The sequence below is a fragment of the Carassius gibelio genome, chromosome A19, assembly GCF_023724105.1.
Source record: "Carassius gibelio isolate Cgi1373 ecotype wild population from Czech Republic chromosome A19, carGib1.2-hapl.c, whole genome shotgun sequence".
In the NCBI taxonomy this organism is placed as follows: domain Eukaryota; kingdom Metazoa; phylum Chordata; class Actinopteri; order Cypriniformes; family Cyprinidae; genus Carassius; species Carassius gibelio.
The window spans coordinates 6,564,712-6,581,634 of NC_068389.1; the positions used below are offsets into that span (position 1 = coordinate 6,564,712).

At 40.2% G+C, this 16,923-nt stretch overlaps 2 protein-coding genes across 3 annotated transcripts; both read right to left on the bottom strand.

Annotated features, from left to right (window-relative positions):
* Positions 1–4,817, bottom strand: LOC127935906 (keratinocyte differentiation factor 1). Of its 2 annotated transcripts, none has more exons than XM_052534125.1 (4): positions 4,574–4,817; positions 2,727–3,656; positions 2,359–2,427; positions 1–1,111 (listed from the first exon to the last, which is right to left on the bottom strand). In XM_052534125.1, the coding sequence occupies exons 2-4, from the start codon at positions 3,577–3,579 to the stop codon at positions 1,032–1,034; spliced, it is 1,002 nt and encodes a 333-aa protein (XP_052390085.1). In that variant the 5' UTR covers positions 3,580–3,656; positions 4,574–4,817; the 3' UTR covers positions 1–1,031. The 2 variants fall into 2 exon arrangements, with proteins under 2 accessions (XP_052390085.1, XP_052390086.1); XM_052534126.1 differs by lacking the exon at positions 4,574–4,817 and adding an exon at positions 4,363–4,567.
* A 962-nt stretch (positions 4,818–5,779) lies between these two features.
* Positions 5,780–9,319, bottom strand: zgc:175136 (uncharacterized protein LOC100136863 homolog). The gene is made up of 5 exons (XM_052532504.1): positions 9,215–9,319; positions 9,080–9,132; positions 7,129–8,994; positions 6,895–7,051; positions 5,780–6,020 (listed from the first exon to the last, which is right to left on the bottom strand). Exons 1-4 carry the CDS (start codon positions 9,235–9,237, stop codon positions 6,909–6,911), a joined length of 2,085 nt encoding a protein of 694 aa, XP_052388464.1. The 5' UTR covers positions 9,238–9,319; the 3' UTR covers positions 5,780–6,020; positions 6,895–6,908.
* Between the last annotated feature and the right edge of the window lie 7,604 nt (positions 9,320–16,923).

Consider the following 16,923-nt stretch of genomic DNA (forward strand, 5'->3'; position numbering starts at 1 on the left):
TTTACCAAGCAACAGAGATTTTATTATTAATATTAAAGCATACCTAGCAGTCTCACATAAGAGAACACTTTTACAAACAACATATTACACTTGCAACAGTGAAATATACATTGAAAATCAAGCATTAATCAGATGCGGTCCTAGATTTTGCATGTGTTGCTTCTATGGACGTTTAAGCACAGAGACAGGTCTGTGTAAAACTCTTCCTCATTCATTTGGTCCAGCAAACTTCACACAGCCCAACTTTCACTGAAGAGCCAACATTTGACCAATACATTCATCATCTTAGCAGTAAAGGAATATTTTGCTATTCAAATGTAAAAAAATTAAATTATTAACCCTCACTTTGCACACCCTTAGTTTCTTCTGTGCAACACAAAGCTGAATTTCTGGGCAATCTTTGGGAATGCCACTAAATCACAATAAAGGTAGTCTATTCGCTGTATCGCAAGTCTTCAAAAACCATTGTTTTTTGCATTTTGCATTGTGAAAAACATCAGTCAACATAACTGCGTGGAGAGTTTCAATATAATGAAGAGTGTCCAGGATATTCCTCACAAATTCACCATTGTGTTTTATGAAAGAAGGAAAACTGTATGATTTTGGAATGTCATGAGAGTTCAGAAATGACAGAATTTTCATTTTTGGATGAAATAACTCTTGAAAATGCAGTGATGAATGGAAAGTTGAATCATTATGAAAGAATCGGGCCTATTATGGCTATACTGCTCCTACAGTACATGTGCATCTGTTGGCAATAAAGAGGTCAGGCTGTTTCTCATTCTTCACTCTCAGCGAGTCACTTGTTGGCTTGTGTCTTCGTTGAGATACTTCACACATCCGATCACAAGAAAATATGAAATAAAAGCATAAATACACCTACCGCTTCAGACATGTTAAAAACTACCCATGAAATCACAATTTTTAGGGGGAAACTTCAAAATCAGGCACTGGCTCTGAGCCAGAGGACCTGTTCTTCATCATTTATGGAGGTGTGGAAGTGAAGATGATGCTTGTCCGACGGGACGCTCTCACGTCCGGATGCTGCCGGGGAGTAAAGGAGTGTCCGACGTGATCTGCACACCGCTTTCCTGCAAACTCGGAGAGAACGCTGCAGAGAAAGTGAGATAAGAGAAAAGATCGACATGCAACTTCATCTCAAAGGAGTTAAATCATGAGAAACAGAACACAACTCAGTTCTAGATTCCTGAACAATGGTATGTTCCAAAGAAAGTCAAGTTGTGGCAAGGTCATGTAGAGAAAATATGCTCCACAAATGTTTATATAAATGGCATAAAGGCCAGAAATCCAGCTTTTGCTTGCCGACACTGCAGAGCATGAAAACAACACCAAGCAAACAGAGCGAGAGGAGTGAAGCACCGCTGATGAGAAAAAGAGAGACATTCAAATCCAGAGGAGAGTAAGTGATCAGATGGCTGCCAGACGAGAGCAGTGTTTGTGACAATGTGGTTGGTTACGTCACAAACCCCTCAAACTCACGAGAGAACGCCGGCACACACACCCCTCGCTTTCCTCCAGAGTCACTGGAACAGCCTTAACTACAGCCAGGGAGTGTGTTAACACGAACACACAGATCTACATTAGCATGAGGACGTTTGGGCATGACTCATGACTTGTTTTATGCAAAACAAACTGTTCTCACGATAGTCCAGGTGATATTTCACCCCAAAAATCAGATTTCAGATAGAAATCAGATAGAAGAAATTATATTTTGCATGTAAAAAAAGGGGCTTTAGAACCACTGTAATTTTTAGCATTGCATTATTATTTTAATGAATTTTGTAAGAATTCTCATGTCATAAGTTCTCATTCACATTACTGTAAAGTAAAAAAAGTATTTTGTAATGTACACTACCGTTCAAAAGTTTGGGCTTTGTAACATTAATAAATGTTCTTAAAAGAAGACCTTTAAGCATTTATCTAATCAAAAACTAGTTATCAGATTTTTTTTTATATATCTGTTCTTTATGTGAATGTTAATTGATATTTATTGCAGTGATATAAAGCTGGATTTTCAGCATCATTCCTCCAGTCTTCAGTGTCACATGATTCTTCAGAAATCAGTATGATATGGTGATTTGCCCGATTCTTTTCAAGATACTTTGATGAATAGAAAAAAAACACAACCTTTTTTAAAATTATAAATGTGTAGCATTGTTTCTTTAAAGAAAAAAACCTTTGAACATTTTAACTTTTGAAATCACGAGAATTTAAACGGTCGTGAAAATAGTTTTGGGGGTGAAATGCATCTTAAATGTGTTTTCATATTGCAATAATTATTCAAGGTTTTGTGAAAAATCAATGCAAATAGCTCATAAAATCTTATTGACTACTTACACTGGCTACTGTTGTTGCGTAACTTCCTGGCTTCGATGTCATCAGACCTCTCCATTGAAATCTGCAACTCTAAAGATAGAATAAAATGCTTTATTTATACAATCATGTTATTATATGCAACATATGTCATTTCCAGATACTAATCTAGACAAACAGTGTTACTGACTCAGTCCTGCTTTCTAAATATAGGACCTATGACACACACACACAAGCGGAAGCATCTGTAAGCATTCACAGAAAGATCATCATCCAGGTCTGTAAATGCTGACGAAAGTTCAAGGTTTGCAAGACGCCACTGAAAACAGAATTTCAGGAACTTCGAGACTCAGACGGTGAGGAAAAGAAAGTAAACGGTTGTTTGCACTCACTTCCATCGCTGGTGGAGTTGAAGCTGCTCTTCTTGCTGTCCCAGGTGTCATTGCCGCTGTCCCGCTGCAGCTCCTGGGGCCTGACCGTCGGCTTCTTCTTCTTCTTACTCTTGCGTGTGCTGATGCGAATGATCTCTCGCACCAGCCGGCACTCGGCCTCCTGCTCCTCCATGCTGTGCTCCTCCACGATATCCGAGATCAGCTGACTGATCTCCCGGGAACGCCGCAGGAACATGGAGTCCGTGGTGCACTTGGCCAGCTCGTTGATCTCGAACTCGGAGAAGACCTCCATGAGCTTCCGGGTGATGAGTTTGTCCACGTCTTCCATCCCGCTGCTGTTGAGCATCTCATCCTCTGGTAAACTACTGAAGTAACTCCGACTGTCCATCTCGAATTTGGAAGTGGAAAATGATGCATGCTCCTCATCTTCTTCAATGACGGATGTGTCCACTTTGACGCCACCAATGCGGAGGTCGGAATAGAAGCCGTTCTCTGTCTGTGGAGGACTGGACTGGGTCTCCACCGGCGCTTTGGGAGCAGAGCTTTCGCTCGAAACGAGACAAGGCAAGCGCCGGCACACGCGGTACAGTCCACAAGTCAAAACACTGCAGAAGAGCCTCCTGCAGCTCCTCACAGAAGCACACGGTCCGCACACACACGTCCCCGAGACGGGCTCCTCTTTGACCGAGAGAAAGCTTACGGTCTCTGGACCAGTCGTATTTCCATTGGCATCCCTGTTGACTTTGTGTCTCACTCCGAAGTGCTGGATCTCAGTCTCCGTGGGGTCGACAGAGCGCTCTCGGTATGGCCCTTCCTCGATGGGACCACTGGTCCAGGACGGGGTGCTCTCCATAGGGACAACACTCGGCCCAGACCCTCCTCTGGTGTCTGTTTCTACTGTTCCCTGACGCTGGATTGAGGCCTCAGGGTCTGTTAAAGAGACATAATAGGAGAAACTGGAACGAGAGGAAGGGTTTTTCTTACACTTTCAAGCAGCCTCGCTAACAAAACTGCAGCGAGTCGTCCCACATTTCCCCAAGAGATGCAAACCAGCCAGTTTAAGAGCTGTTTTGAGTTTGCTTGCTTGGCTTTTGTTATTGTTAATAAGAAGGTGGAAGTCCTAACACGCAGAAGGTTAGGCTTATCAAAGTACGTGTATAAAGCATGTCCTGGCACTACAGCTACCGGTTCTTACTATAAATGTTGTAATATTAGTATATAAAGTGTACCATATTGATCACTACCTATTTTAGGCAGACATTTCTATATTTGGTGCTGATGTTTAGAGGACAACAGAAGGGAAACTCCAAACATTATTATTAATAGTATACAATCTGTGTCACAATAAATTATGTGTAACATTTACACTATATATTTATAACAATATAATCTATTAACAATATATATAGACACACACATACACATTTATGTATTTACACATACTCAGTTTTAGGACACAGTCGAGGAAATAGAGGTAAATAACGTTTTCTGCAATTCTGGAATTAATTAAATTTAAAAAGCAGATTTTAGTAAATAAAAATAATAATTTTCAAAATTTAAACAGAGCTTTAGATTACACGATAGAAACGGCATGATACAAAGTAATCCTACACACAGATATATTATTTATACATACCTTAATGTCTGTATTTAGGAGTACAAGAGCCCAAACAAACACAGCGCCGCAAAACACAATCGCGTCAAATCACAGGGAAGCGGCTTTAGGAAGCACACTAACTAGTGCACTAGACTACCTCTCCGGGAAATATTTAATCTAGGCCATCTCAAGGAGTAACATTCAGAAGAATAAGAAAGAATAATATTTGTTATTTTTGGACTTTACTCACAGCATATGCGGGAAATGTCGCCGTCTGACGGGTTTCTTCCGGAAGTCCGGAGAGCAAAACAAACCTCGTACGAACTGGATTTCACTATTAGTCCACAAATATCCCGCAGGTGCTCAATCGGCTGCCCTCAGACTGATTCACAAAGAGTAAAGAGTGAAGGGGAACGGTTAGACCGCTGTGAACACACGTACAGGTGACACTACACCTGATCCTGATTCAACAGGTGCACGAGACATGGACGCTGGTGACGTCATCCGCGCCATGCGAGGCTGGCCAGTTTCATTGACTGTCAGTCAGACCACCCGAGGCTACACGTGGATTAAACATGAAACAGATCCAGTTTATTTTTTTTGGACGAGTAGTTGATATACATTTGAAAATAATTGATGCACAGTGAACGCAGCGGTGAGATCTTTAACCAACAGATGGAGTCATTGTTCCTCAGATTGGGCAGAGTTAAGCCAAGTAGGCTATACAGTAGGTATTTCTTAACTGTGTCCAGAATACATAACATCGTTTTAGTGACACAATGACACAAATTATAAACAAAGTATGAAAAAATGTCCAGAGTGTTCATGTTAGATTTACAAAAATCAAATATGTTTGTAGACCAAGGGGCCGTTTTGCAATTTTTTTTTTTTGGTGGGGTAAAATGTCCCCAGTCTGACAAAGCAATTTGCTTTATGCATTTACAGCAAATATAATCGAATATTATCATTTATTACAAAATTATAACCCATTTGAAAAAACAGCAATGGTTAGCTGATGCAAACTTGGTCATTTTTAAATAAAAAGTCCATATTTTCATTCAGCCAGCTAGTTAGGATACATTTGATGAAAAAAAAAAAAAAAAAAAGGATTTGACGTTCAGATGGGAGTAACTTGTTATGAAGCCAGCATGCTGCTGAAAATTAGATCGTTTTCTGTGAAATGTTTTCTCTCAGGTGCATCACAAGTGTAAGCTTCACTTCAAATGCATCATCCGTCAACAGGGTCCATAGTATATAACTTTGCTTTTACCTTGGCAACTTCAGAATAGTGGATTCATTCGTATAATCAGGTTTGAAACTGTACATTACTCATCCTATTTCTACAGAAAGTAATGACACAAACTACATCCATTTCAACAGTATTAGGAAAATTGAACAGCATCCTCAAATGGCAATAACTGTCAAAGACACTTCTTCCATTCAAGCAGTACGTTGGTCTAGGAAAATTCAGCTTTATTTACAGTATAAAAAGTTACAATTTGGAAAGTAAACTTTGTGTGTTAGACATTTTTATTAACAGTAAATATACAGCCTTTGAAAGGGTGTTGCATCAAGAGTGGAGTCATCAATGGCCAGGACTGAACAGCAGCGCAGCAGATCAGTCAGAGCATCCTATAGTCCTTGCAGAGACCAGAGCCTGATGACTGACAGCCTCCCAAACACACCCCTTATAAAGGCTGCAAGAGTTTGAAAAGGAACTATTAATGGTGAAATGCTGGAATCATGCAAGTACACAATCATTAAACACTTTTAAGATGTAGGTCATGAACAAAAGAATGTATATTACTGCAGTATGTAGTATATGCATGTTTTCAGTACCTACTCAATGACCTACTGACAAAGTGCTGTAAGTTTAAGTATGCCATGTGAAACACTGGATCCCACAATGCTGATTTAAAGAGGCAAAATAACACTTTAGTAGAGAGAAACCTGCAGCTAGGTCAGTTTGGTACCCCAGGTCTGTCTGACAGACTGGCAGCTGCTGGATAATACGGCCGAGCATGTGGACAATCACATATTTCTTGATCAAAATCCCATTCTTGGTGAAGCATCAGTGTAAACACAGATGGTTTGCATCTGTCTAGATGTAAACAACGAAGGGAATAAATAAACCTGCACTTTACATTCTCATTCTCTCACTCTCAATAGTCATTAAACGTTGATATTTGTGTGGGCACTGAAATTGGGAACTGTGGGTTAGGACGGTGATGTGAGTTTTAACGGTGACAGCTCCTACATGAAGTCATGCGACAGTACAGTATACAACGGTTTGAAATGTTCACTACATTATACACTTTTTTTTAAAATGGTGGTTAGCACACTATGAAGTAAACTGGAATCCCATTCCAAACATGGCCATAAACATCCTATATTACACTTAGGAAATGAGACGGCCCACTACTTGAAGCAAAGACAGATTGCTGTAAATGCTTAAATAACCATCCAACATTTGGATGTTACAGTATTGCTTGCAGAGGGCAGATCATTTCCTGCTAGAAACCAAATATAGATGTTCTCGGTGTAGACCGTAAATGAAGCAATTGTACTCACTTTATAGCAGACGTTTAGCTCTGCTTCTGGATGAAAAGGTTCGCTTCCTGGAATCTGACTGGGCTCTGTTGACCAAAGCCAGCAGGGCTCTTCTGGGCCACCTCACACTTAGAGGCAGAGGAACCCAAATGGTTCATTTGATACTGGTTTTGCTCCCCTATGGTAGAGGGAACAAGAATTTAATCAATCTTTGGACTATGCAATAAAATTATGGTGGAGCGCTTTGGAGCAAACCTTGTCTGTAGCTGCTGGAAAGTGTAGGAGAAATCCTCCGGATGTTACCTTGGCCAAACTCACTTGGAATGGCAGTAATGAGCCTGGTGCCATCTGTATTTACACCGAGTTGGCTTTGGACTCCTTCGGGACAAGGGGCTGAAGAACTAACATGCTTTTGTACATTTTGAGCTGGTCTCTGGCCACGGTAACTTGGAGGCAAGGAACTTTGTAAACCACCACGGCTAATGTCACCGAAAGCCCATTGCTTCTGAAAACTGCCAAAGCTGCTTGTGCGTGGTTTATTAAGCCTCACGTGGACTGTATTGATCGCAGATCTAGCAATAGTGGGTTTAGTGGCACGGAATCCTGAATTACTTGTAGAAGTCCTTGATAGCACTGTACTTGGTATGTATGGGGTTCTCTTCACAGAAGAGAAGGCCTGAGACCCGGTTTGGGAAGAGCTGGCATAAGTGCTAGTGGCTGGCTGGACATTTCTGGAATCCTGGTTCACTTGAAAAGGTTTGTATTGAGCAGTCTGACCAGGGGCAAATGGTACTTTACGCTCTGGAGAGCTAGTATGGACTTTGAGTCTACTGGATTCTGCTCCATCTTGAACTTTTTCAGGCGCCTGCATCAGGATAGCACCAGAACTGGCAAACAAGGACTTAGTCACATCATGTTGAGCCCCACCTTGAGAGGGGTACATGGGTTCAATGATTTGATCAGGTTGACCACGGATGTTGTAGTTCTGCTGGACTTTGGGGCGAGTGGATTCATATTGAGGTGGTAACTTGTATCTCTGAGCACTTTCTGAAGCCTCGAGAAGAATCCCACCAGTGCTGGCAGTTGAAGCTCTAGCATCATTGTCCCTACAATCACTTTTGGATGGTTTTCTCGGCTCAGGACTGAGATTGTATTGAGTTCCACTCATGGAAGAGTGAAGAGGTTCATTCCAGGATTTGCCCTGACTGCTGGCAGTCAATCTAGTGTCGCTAAAGGTCTGACTAGCCCGATAGGGGTCAACATGCCTGGGAACTCCAGGTGGTTTCACTGAATCTGGATGCCCACTATAGCTACCAAGACCTTGAGCATTTCCTCCACCTTGAACTACAAAGATTGGCCCTGAGCTAACAACCGATGGCTTGGCCTCCGTGTACTTAAACCCATTATGAGAAATTTTTCTTGTATTCATATTTGAATACCCAGGTTTTCCCTTCAGCAATGGTCCATAACTGCTCCCAGCTGTCTGGAGTTTGTGAGTACTCTGGCTCCCCACAGATGAACTATAATGTTGGGAAACCGGACTTGAGATGGAGTTTGATCCAGTGTTCGGGCCTCTTGAAAATAGGTTTCTAGGAACCTCAGAGTTCAACTCCATATGGCCATGTGTGTTTGTAGGAGGCTTTACTGCTAACATCTTGTTAGATCCAGGAGTTTCAGCCACCCTGTAACTAGATACACCTCTAGATGGTTTTAAGGGGTTTGGTTCAGGTACATTTAGGTTTCTCACCGAGGTGAACCCACTCCTAGATGAGGTAGAAGCTAAGCGGCTACCAGGCTGCACATTTTTGAAGGCATCAGCAACTGTGCGAGACTCAGGTTTAACAGAGGGTGGACCGAAACCTGACAAGTAATATTTAGGATCAGAAGCAGAGGGCTTATAGCCAATCATATGATTGTCTTGATTACCACTTCTAGCACAAGTCTGACAACCTTCTGAATTTGATCCCACAAACAAGCTGTTGTCATAACTTCCTTGACGGTGGGGCAGGCCAACAGAACTGGAAGCAGGATTGTTCTGGTTTCCCGTTTGTTTCACCCCAGGGCCAATCACGGGGAAAGTGCGTGCTGAAACTCTTTGCAAATCAGGGGTTGGCATGCTCCCTGTTAGAAACAAACAAACAAAAAGAACACAAGCAGCATGAGACGGCAATGTTTCAGAAAAATGTCATCAGTGTGTTTGACTTACCTTCATAACTCCCCAAACAGATTACATAAGCAGGAAACAAAGCTAAATGAATCCTGGAAGCAAGCAACAAGTCAAACATTAGTAAAGAAAAGCACATGTTCAGTTGATAAGAAATAAAGTCAGTTCTATGCTCACCTTATGCAGTATGTGAAATCCATTGTTAAATAAAGCACCCCAAAAACACAGAGTAATCAACAGCTTGTCTTCTAATGCCCTCACTTAATATCTTCTGGCTAAACCTCAGTGGGAAAGCTTTATAGACTTCACACATCACCTTCAGCCAATCAGCAACCAAGATGCCTGCTAGCTGCAGCTGTTAACAATGATCACTAATTGTATCTCTATTTTTGAGCATGCTTTATAAATAATTTAATAATGATAATAATAATAAAGAATAAAAATTTACTATAAAATGTTTTGTCAGGAAACCTAAAATGTGCTTTATGTGGTAATATTCAAATAAATAAAAATCACCAAAATATTACCTGCTATTTATTTTAAATAAACTTAATTAAACTGACTACATAGGTTATTCCATTGAAAATAATTGTAAAAAATATATAGTATGTTCATGTCATGTCAAGATTTTTTTTTCTTTACATTTCCAGACCTAGAAAATATCTGCTGATTTTAGGTTTTCCATAAGTAAAGAAGCCATGCAATTTAACCTTATTTTCTAGACTTGTTTGATTCTTGACTTCAAACCTACTGCACATCTCATCTGACCATAATTATATTTTCATCACTTTGAACTCACGTCAATGAAATACAATACACACCGTTTGCTTGGGCTGAACATGGTAAAGAATGCATACATTTGACATCATATTTATATGGGAAACTGCTTGCATTTTGTGTTAAGGTTCAGAGAATTGCAATATATTCATTTTGTATAATGTACAGTGGTCAGGCTCCTGATCCGGTATGTTTCGAATCGAGTGCTTTCGAGGAAGAGGCTTCTTAATGCATCAAGCTCAAGTACAGACACGTGTTCACAGTATGGGGTTTCATACCTTAAGGAGGTATGAAAGCCATTAATACAGTCTAACACATAGCCTTCGCTCACACGCGCCGCTCTGACAATTTCCCATTCCCAGCCGTCCACATTTGATGGATAGGGATCATTAGTGTCATTCTCCCGCAGTCAGCAGGAAGGAGAAGCATCCGTCTGTCTCCTGATACCAGGAACTTTAAGTGCTGGGGAGATCTGTCACAACGGCCTACTTTACCTTGGCATGTCATTTCATCCTATACATTGTCCCTCATTTATTCCTCCAACCAGGGGTGAAGTCGGGATGTTGGAATGGAGTATTTTCCTATATATTAACAGGATCCCTCACAAGCTCTTCACCTGCTATTATGGATAGTCATGCAACTGTGTGACCTTTACACGGAGCTGCATGTGATTAAAAGTTGACATTCAAGTGTATGCCGGTAACTTAGTGGCTGTTAATATGTGGCACTTGCAGATGTTTTCAGCTTTCTGTTGAAAGGGTTCCTTAAGATGAATCAGTGACTCCTGTTCAGCTCTGTTGGGGAACAGCTAACATCATCAGAAATGTTCCCAGCGGTGCGAGTAAAGCGACTCAGAATGGAAACAATGAAAATAAATAAAAAAGTTTTTGTTTCAGCTGCAATGAGGCTCATTAATCAGAAAACATGTATGCAGGAAAAATCGCTCCAAAACCCTTTGTTTTAGTCTGCATTTCTGAGAGAGTTTTTAAGAATACGCTTCAGTAATGGCCAGCCACACTTGGCAAACTCCCTCGTCAGCAGATTCTCCTCAGCAAGCATGGCATACAGGAGAGAACGTCCCATTGTGAGGTGTAGTGTGGATCTATTCATCATCGGACATTCAAGGACTCTTATTATAAAACTCGAACTAGATACTGTATTTTCCCATCAATCTTACACCCTGCACCACCACCACTACACAGATCTGGATTTCACATACTACGTGAATAAATGAACTGTAGAATTTCAGTTCCAAAATAAACTTTTTTGTTTAAATTCACTTTAGTAACTCTCATTAGATTATCACAATGACATTATGACATTGTGCTATAAATGTCTATCATGTGTTCAAAGAAAGAAACCAGTGGCCCATGTATAAATCGATATTTGCTTGTCGTAAAAGTATTTTATGCATTTAAATGTTAGAGTATCTGTACTTTTCTCCTTTTTACTCCCCTAAATTTCATAAAAACATATTGTTCTTAATTTTTTTCGAACTGAAGAAATCATTATTTTCATTTAACCTGTTGAATCTGTTCACAAATCACACTTAATTTGCAAATTGGACTGATCAGAAAGCAGCTGTACTGGAGTCAGCGGGTGCTTCTCAAACAGAATGCTGCATCCTAGTGAGGGTAAGTCCTTCCTCGTCCAGTCCATAAAAGGCTTCTTTGCTAAGCAATTTTTGCCAAACGAAGTTGATATTTGAAAGCACCATACCCCAACAGAACCTCGCCCCTATTTTGGTAACTCCGCCCTCACATACTTACACAACCCTGGCAGTGACGATGGAGGATTCTGCTATGCCTGCCGTCCACAGCATGTTCAAGCAAAAGACAACACAGAAAAGTTGTGTGTAAAAATCATTTAAGTCAACTATCAAGAAGAAACAAAGCAACCGAGTTCTCTTCATTGAGTTCTCTTCAATGCTCGAAAGCAGATGCTATAAATGGAGAAAGGTCGATCAAATTAAGAATATATTGTCTTCAAGGAAGAACGCAGGTAGTCCTCAGTGAGTATGGATGCTTGGAAAGCAAACTTGTAGAGCTTTGGAAAGAACATGACTGTTTATATGATGTTTATTTGACTGCGAAGATTCCCAATGAATCATTACTTTGCAGAAACAGGCTCCGATTGAGGTAAAAAAAAAAAAAAAAAATGTTAGCCTGAAAGCACTGTAAGTCACTTTGGATAAAAGCGTCTGCTAAATGCATAAATTTAAATGTAAATGAATCATTACTTTGCAGACTTGGGCTCCGGGCTCCAAATGAATCATTACTTTGCAGACTCAGGCTCCAAATGAATCATTACTTTGCAGACTCGGCTCCAATGAATCATTGCTTTGCAGACTCGGGCTCCAAATGAATCATTGCTTTGCAGACTTGGGCTCCGGGCTCCAAATGAATCATTGCTTTGCAGACTCTGGCTCCAAATGAATCATTACTTTGCAGACTCAGGCTCCAAATGAATCATTGCTTTGCAGACTCAGGCTCCAATGAATCATTACTTTGCAGACTCAGCTCCAATGAATCATTACTTTGCAGACTCAGGCTCCAAATGAATCATTGCTTTGCAGACTCAGGCTCCAATGAATCATTACTTTGCAGACTCAGCTCCAATGAATCATTACTTTGCAGACTCAGGCTCCAAATGAATCATTGCTTTGCAGACCCTGGCTCCAATGAATCATTACTTTGCAGACTCGGCTCCAATGAATCATTGCTTTGCAGACTCAGGCTCCAAATGAATCATTGCTTTGCAGACCCTGGCTCCAATGAATCATTACTTTGCAGACTCAGCTCCAATGAATCATTACTTTGCAGACTTGGCTCCAATGAATCATTACTTTGCAGACTCAGGCTCCAATGAATCATTACTTTGCAGACTCGGCTCCAATGAATCATTGCTTTGCAGACTCAGGCTCCAAATGAATCATTGCTTTGCAGACTCAGCTCCAATGAATCATTACTTTGCAGACTTGGCTCCAATGAATCATTACTTTGCAGACTCAGCTCCAATGAATCATTACTTTGCAGACTTGGCTCCAATGAATCATTACTTTGCAGACTCAGGCTCCAATGAATCATTACTTTGCAGACTCGGCTCCAATGAATCATTACTTTGCAGACTCAGCTCCAATGAATCATTACTTTGCAGACTCTGCTCCAATGAATCATTACTTTGCAGACTCAGGCTCCAATGAATCATTACTTTGCAGACTCGGGCTCCAAATAAATCATTACTTTGCAGACTTGGGCTCCGGGCTCCGGGCTCCAAATGAATCATTGCTTTGCAGACTCTGGCTCCAAATGAATCATTGCTTTGCAGACTCTGGCTCCAAATGAATCATTGCTTTGCAGACTCTGGCTCCAAATGAATCATTGCTTTGCAGACTCAGGCTCCAAATGAATCATTGCTTTGCAGACTCAGGCTCCAAATGAATCATTGCTTTGCAGACTCTGGCTCCAAATGAATCATTGCTTTGCAGACTCAGGCTCCAAATGAATCATTGCTTTGCAGACTCAGGCTCCAAATGAATCATTGCTTTGCAGACTCAGGCTCCAAATGAATCATTGCTTTGCAGACTCAGGCTCCAAATGAATCATTGCTTTGCAGACTCTGGCTCCAAATGAATCATTGCTTTGCAGACTCAGGCTCCAAATGAATCATTGCTTTGCAGACTCAGGCTCCAAATGAATCATTGCTTTGCAGACTCAGGCTCCAAATGAATCATTACTGTGCAGACTCAGGCTCCAGAGGAATCACTGTAGTTCAAACGCCATCCCCAAAGGAATCACTACTTTGCAGAGTCATTCTCCAAATGAATCATTAATTTGCAGACTCTGGCTCAAAATGAATCAGTACTGTGCAAACTCAGTCTTCAAATGATTGATTACTTCGCAGACTGTGGCTCCAAATAAATTATTTATTTGCAAACTCTCCAAATGATGTTGTCAGTGCAAGATGACAGCAGCTACCTTCACACACCTGTCCTCAGCAAGCAACATGATTCATGTCAACTATTGCATACTAGTTTACAAGTAATAATCAAGTTTAATACTAATAGTCAGTGGTTTGTTTAAATCACTAACTCTAATTATATACAATATTATTAATGATGCTTTCCTTCTCAGTATTTAGTAATCAATGCACTACAAGTATCCTTAGTTATGTAATCAGATTACTTTTTTTCAAGTAATTAGTAAAGTACCACTTTTATTTTTTACATTTACAACAAAATATCAGAGATATTTTTTTCAAATAAGTAACACAAGTTACTTTGTTTTCCATTTTTTGATGGAGGCCTCTCTCTCTTGTGTCCATATTGAGAGAAATCAGAAGTGTGTGCAGGGGAGTTGTGTGCGCTGGCTAAACATGATGCTTACTGTACTTCTATACTAAATGTGAACATGCATTTACTCATCTCACTTTATTTTTTGTTAACAAAAACCCAGCCCAGGTGAGCCCAATGCAAAAGTAATGTAACATATTACTTTCCATAGAAAATAACTAAGTACTGCAACGAGTTACTTTAGGCAGTAACACATACTGTAATGCATTACTTTTAAAAGTACCTGACACTTCTAGTAAAATTGAAAATTATCATTACTAGACAGAAAGCAAAAGCAGCTTTGCCCACTGGCTTCTGTTGATCATACGTTTGTCTTCTAATAGGTGTGTGATGGTGCTGGTATGTGACTATTTATTGATCTTAGTCAAGCTGTCATGTTTCTCATTGACAGGAAGGAACACTATTAGATCACAATGAGAGTTCGTCATGAGTCAGCAGTGGTCCAGATGGCATCTTCCCTTTGGAGGTATCTGACCTCTGACCTCTAGGACGTTCTCCACATCCCAGCCAATCACTCACAGCTATCCCTGGCCTGGCACTTACAACCCCCTCCTGCTCAGGCATCTGGTCATCTTGAAAAATGTACGTAATAACAATAACTTGAGTCATGATGGGCTTAATGCTCAGCGGGAACTAAAGGTCAGATTACCTATAGAGAAAGACATGCCCACCTCTCATCATGCACTTCCAACAACAAAAGAAAAATCTAAATAACAATTGTTATCCGTTTGACTAGCACTCCCTGTACAGCGGGATAATGTTGTTCCAGGAGATGTTCAATGACATGGTCTTGGAGGATTGTTCCTGCATTTTCTTAAGTGGTCAAATGAGAGCCAATTAAACTAGGTTATATTGATTCTGCACGCTTCAGCCATTCATTTGATCCGGTTTTGAGGGCTAGCTTTGCCCCTGCTAGTAGATGTCACGTTGCATTTGAATGCACATGACTTCAGTTACTCGTCCACACAGACAGACAGTGTTTAAGCGGCTGATGTTAACTGCTGTGAACAGATGTTTCCAGATCCACACCTATAAGTAAATATGGTGGTAAGCTGGCAAACGTAGCCTTGCGAATCATAACTCCTTGAAATGTATAGGGATGCACACTTAGGATAGTTCTGCAAAGATCAGTGCTAACAGTTTTGTAGCAGTATTGTAACTGAATGTGGCTTTTGACTCAACTGTTGAAAGATACTGTAGACAAAGATACACTTCTTCATATCCCGACAGGGTGAAGAAAGTATTTATCATCAACTGTTATTCACATATAGTGCTGTATTACCCACGCAATTTGTCATAACCCCACCAATGGCATTCTTCTCCCCGAGACGATGGCTAGAGCTAAACAACGAGAAGTTGTTCCAAGATCTTCTGGTCGGACACACCAGCAGAACACAAGAAACAAAGCCACATAAGAGCACCCACAGCTGGGCAGACTGTACTGAATCAAGGGAACGCAGCATGGATGCAGTCGGAGATCACAGCGCTTTGTTGTTGGGGATGTCAGAGACGTTATCCTATTGTTGGACGCTGTGTCACTGGGTTCCACATGCATTTGTTTTTCATTTGAAACCCAGTCCTTCATTCTGCCTCTCTGTTTGTGTGAGGGTTTTTTTGTGGCGGAGAGGGTTTTGCAAACCTGTCACGATTCCTTATTCATGCTTGCATGCAATAATCACGATTTATTGACTTACTGTCTTTCAGTTACATTAATAAATCGTGATAAAAACTAATTATATTTAGCATAAAATCAGAATCAGAAAAAGCTCTATTTGCAGGTATATGTTTAGGTGACAGAAGACAAGACAGGTAAAAAATATAATAAAAATAGGATAAAGAGGAAATAGCAATACACAAATTAGACAATAGATTGTATTTGTATGCGCAGGTGTGTTATGTACCAATGAAAGGAAATGTAAAAAGAGGTAATTGTGTTAAATAAATACATTGTGTTTTACGTTTATTGCCAAGCATTTAAAGACCCCATGAAACCAGTAGCATAGTTTTGTGACTCTTAGTTGTTGTCTGTTAGCTTTGAGATCATTGATATGCTAGTGTACTCATACATTTTGACCAAATTCACTTAATATGCATTTAATGTATATTTTCTCTTTCTGGGAAGCCAGAACTGTTCATGACTCATCCTGCACAACACAGCGTGCTAAACATAGTTTTGTTTAATCAAATGCTCTACTGAAAGAATGACCCTTCTGCTAACACCACCTGCAACTGATTAGCAAGTAGCAAACATAATCATGTGACATATTCATGGGCTTTTTTTCTTCTTCTTTTTTTTAAAAGAAGCTTTATTAAAGGAATAGTTCACCTAAAATGTTTAATTAGCTGAAGATGTAGTCACCCTCAGACCATCCAAGATGTGACTGAGTTTGTTTCTTCATGTTAACAGATTTAGACAATTGTAGCATTGTATCCTCTGCAGTGAATGGGTGCCATCAGAATGAGAGTCCAAACAGCTGATAAAAGCATCACGATAATCCACAAGTAATCCACACCACTCCAACCCATCTCTTAACATCTTGTAAAGCAAAAAACTGCATGTTTGTAAGACAAATTAAAACTTTAAAACATTGCTTTCAGCTAAAATTCGAGTCCATAATATTCAGAATGTTTAGGATATTGATGATAATCATACTATTAAAAAAAAAGAAATATCATTAATGTGTTAATTAGTAGTGTTGCAATATATCAATGGTGACCATAAATCATTAGACTACACTGTGTTAAACTCTCACATGTA

Coding starts and splice junctions, on each gene's coding strand:
- LOC127935906 (XM_052534125.1), bottom strand. CDS start 3,579: ATGGAGAGCACCCCGTCCTGGACCAGTGGTCCCATCGAGGAAGGGCCA. Junction 2,428..2,726: donor CAACTCCACCAGCGATGGAA/GTGAGTGCAAAC, acceptor TTCTATCTTTAG/AGTTGCAGATTTCAATGGAG. Junction 1,112..2,358: donor ACGCAACAACAGTAGCCAGT/GTAAGTAGTCAA, acceptor CTTTCTCTGCAG/CGTTCTCTCCGAGTTTGCAG.
- zgc:175136 (XM_052532504.1), bottom strand. CDS start 9,237: ATGGATTTCACATACTGCATAAG. Junction 8,995..9,079: donor CTGTTTGGGGAGTTATGAAG/GTAAGTCAAACA, acceptor TGTTTCTAACAG/GGAGCATGCCAACCCCTGAT. Junction 7,052..7,128: donor TTCCAGCAGCTACAGACAAG/GTTTGCTCCAAA, acceptor CCTCTACCATAG/GGGAGCAAAACCAGTATCAA.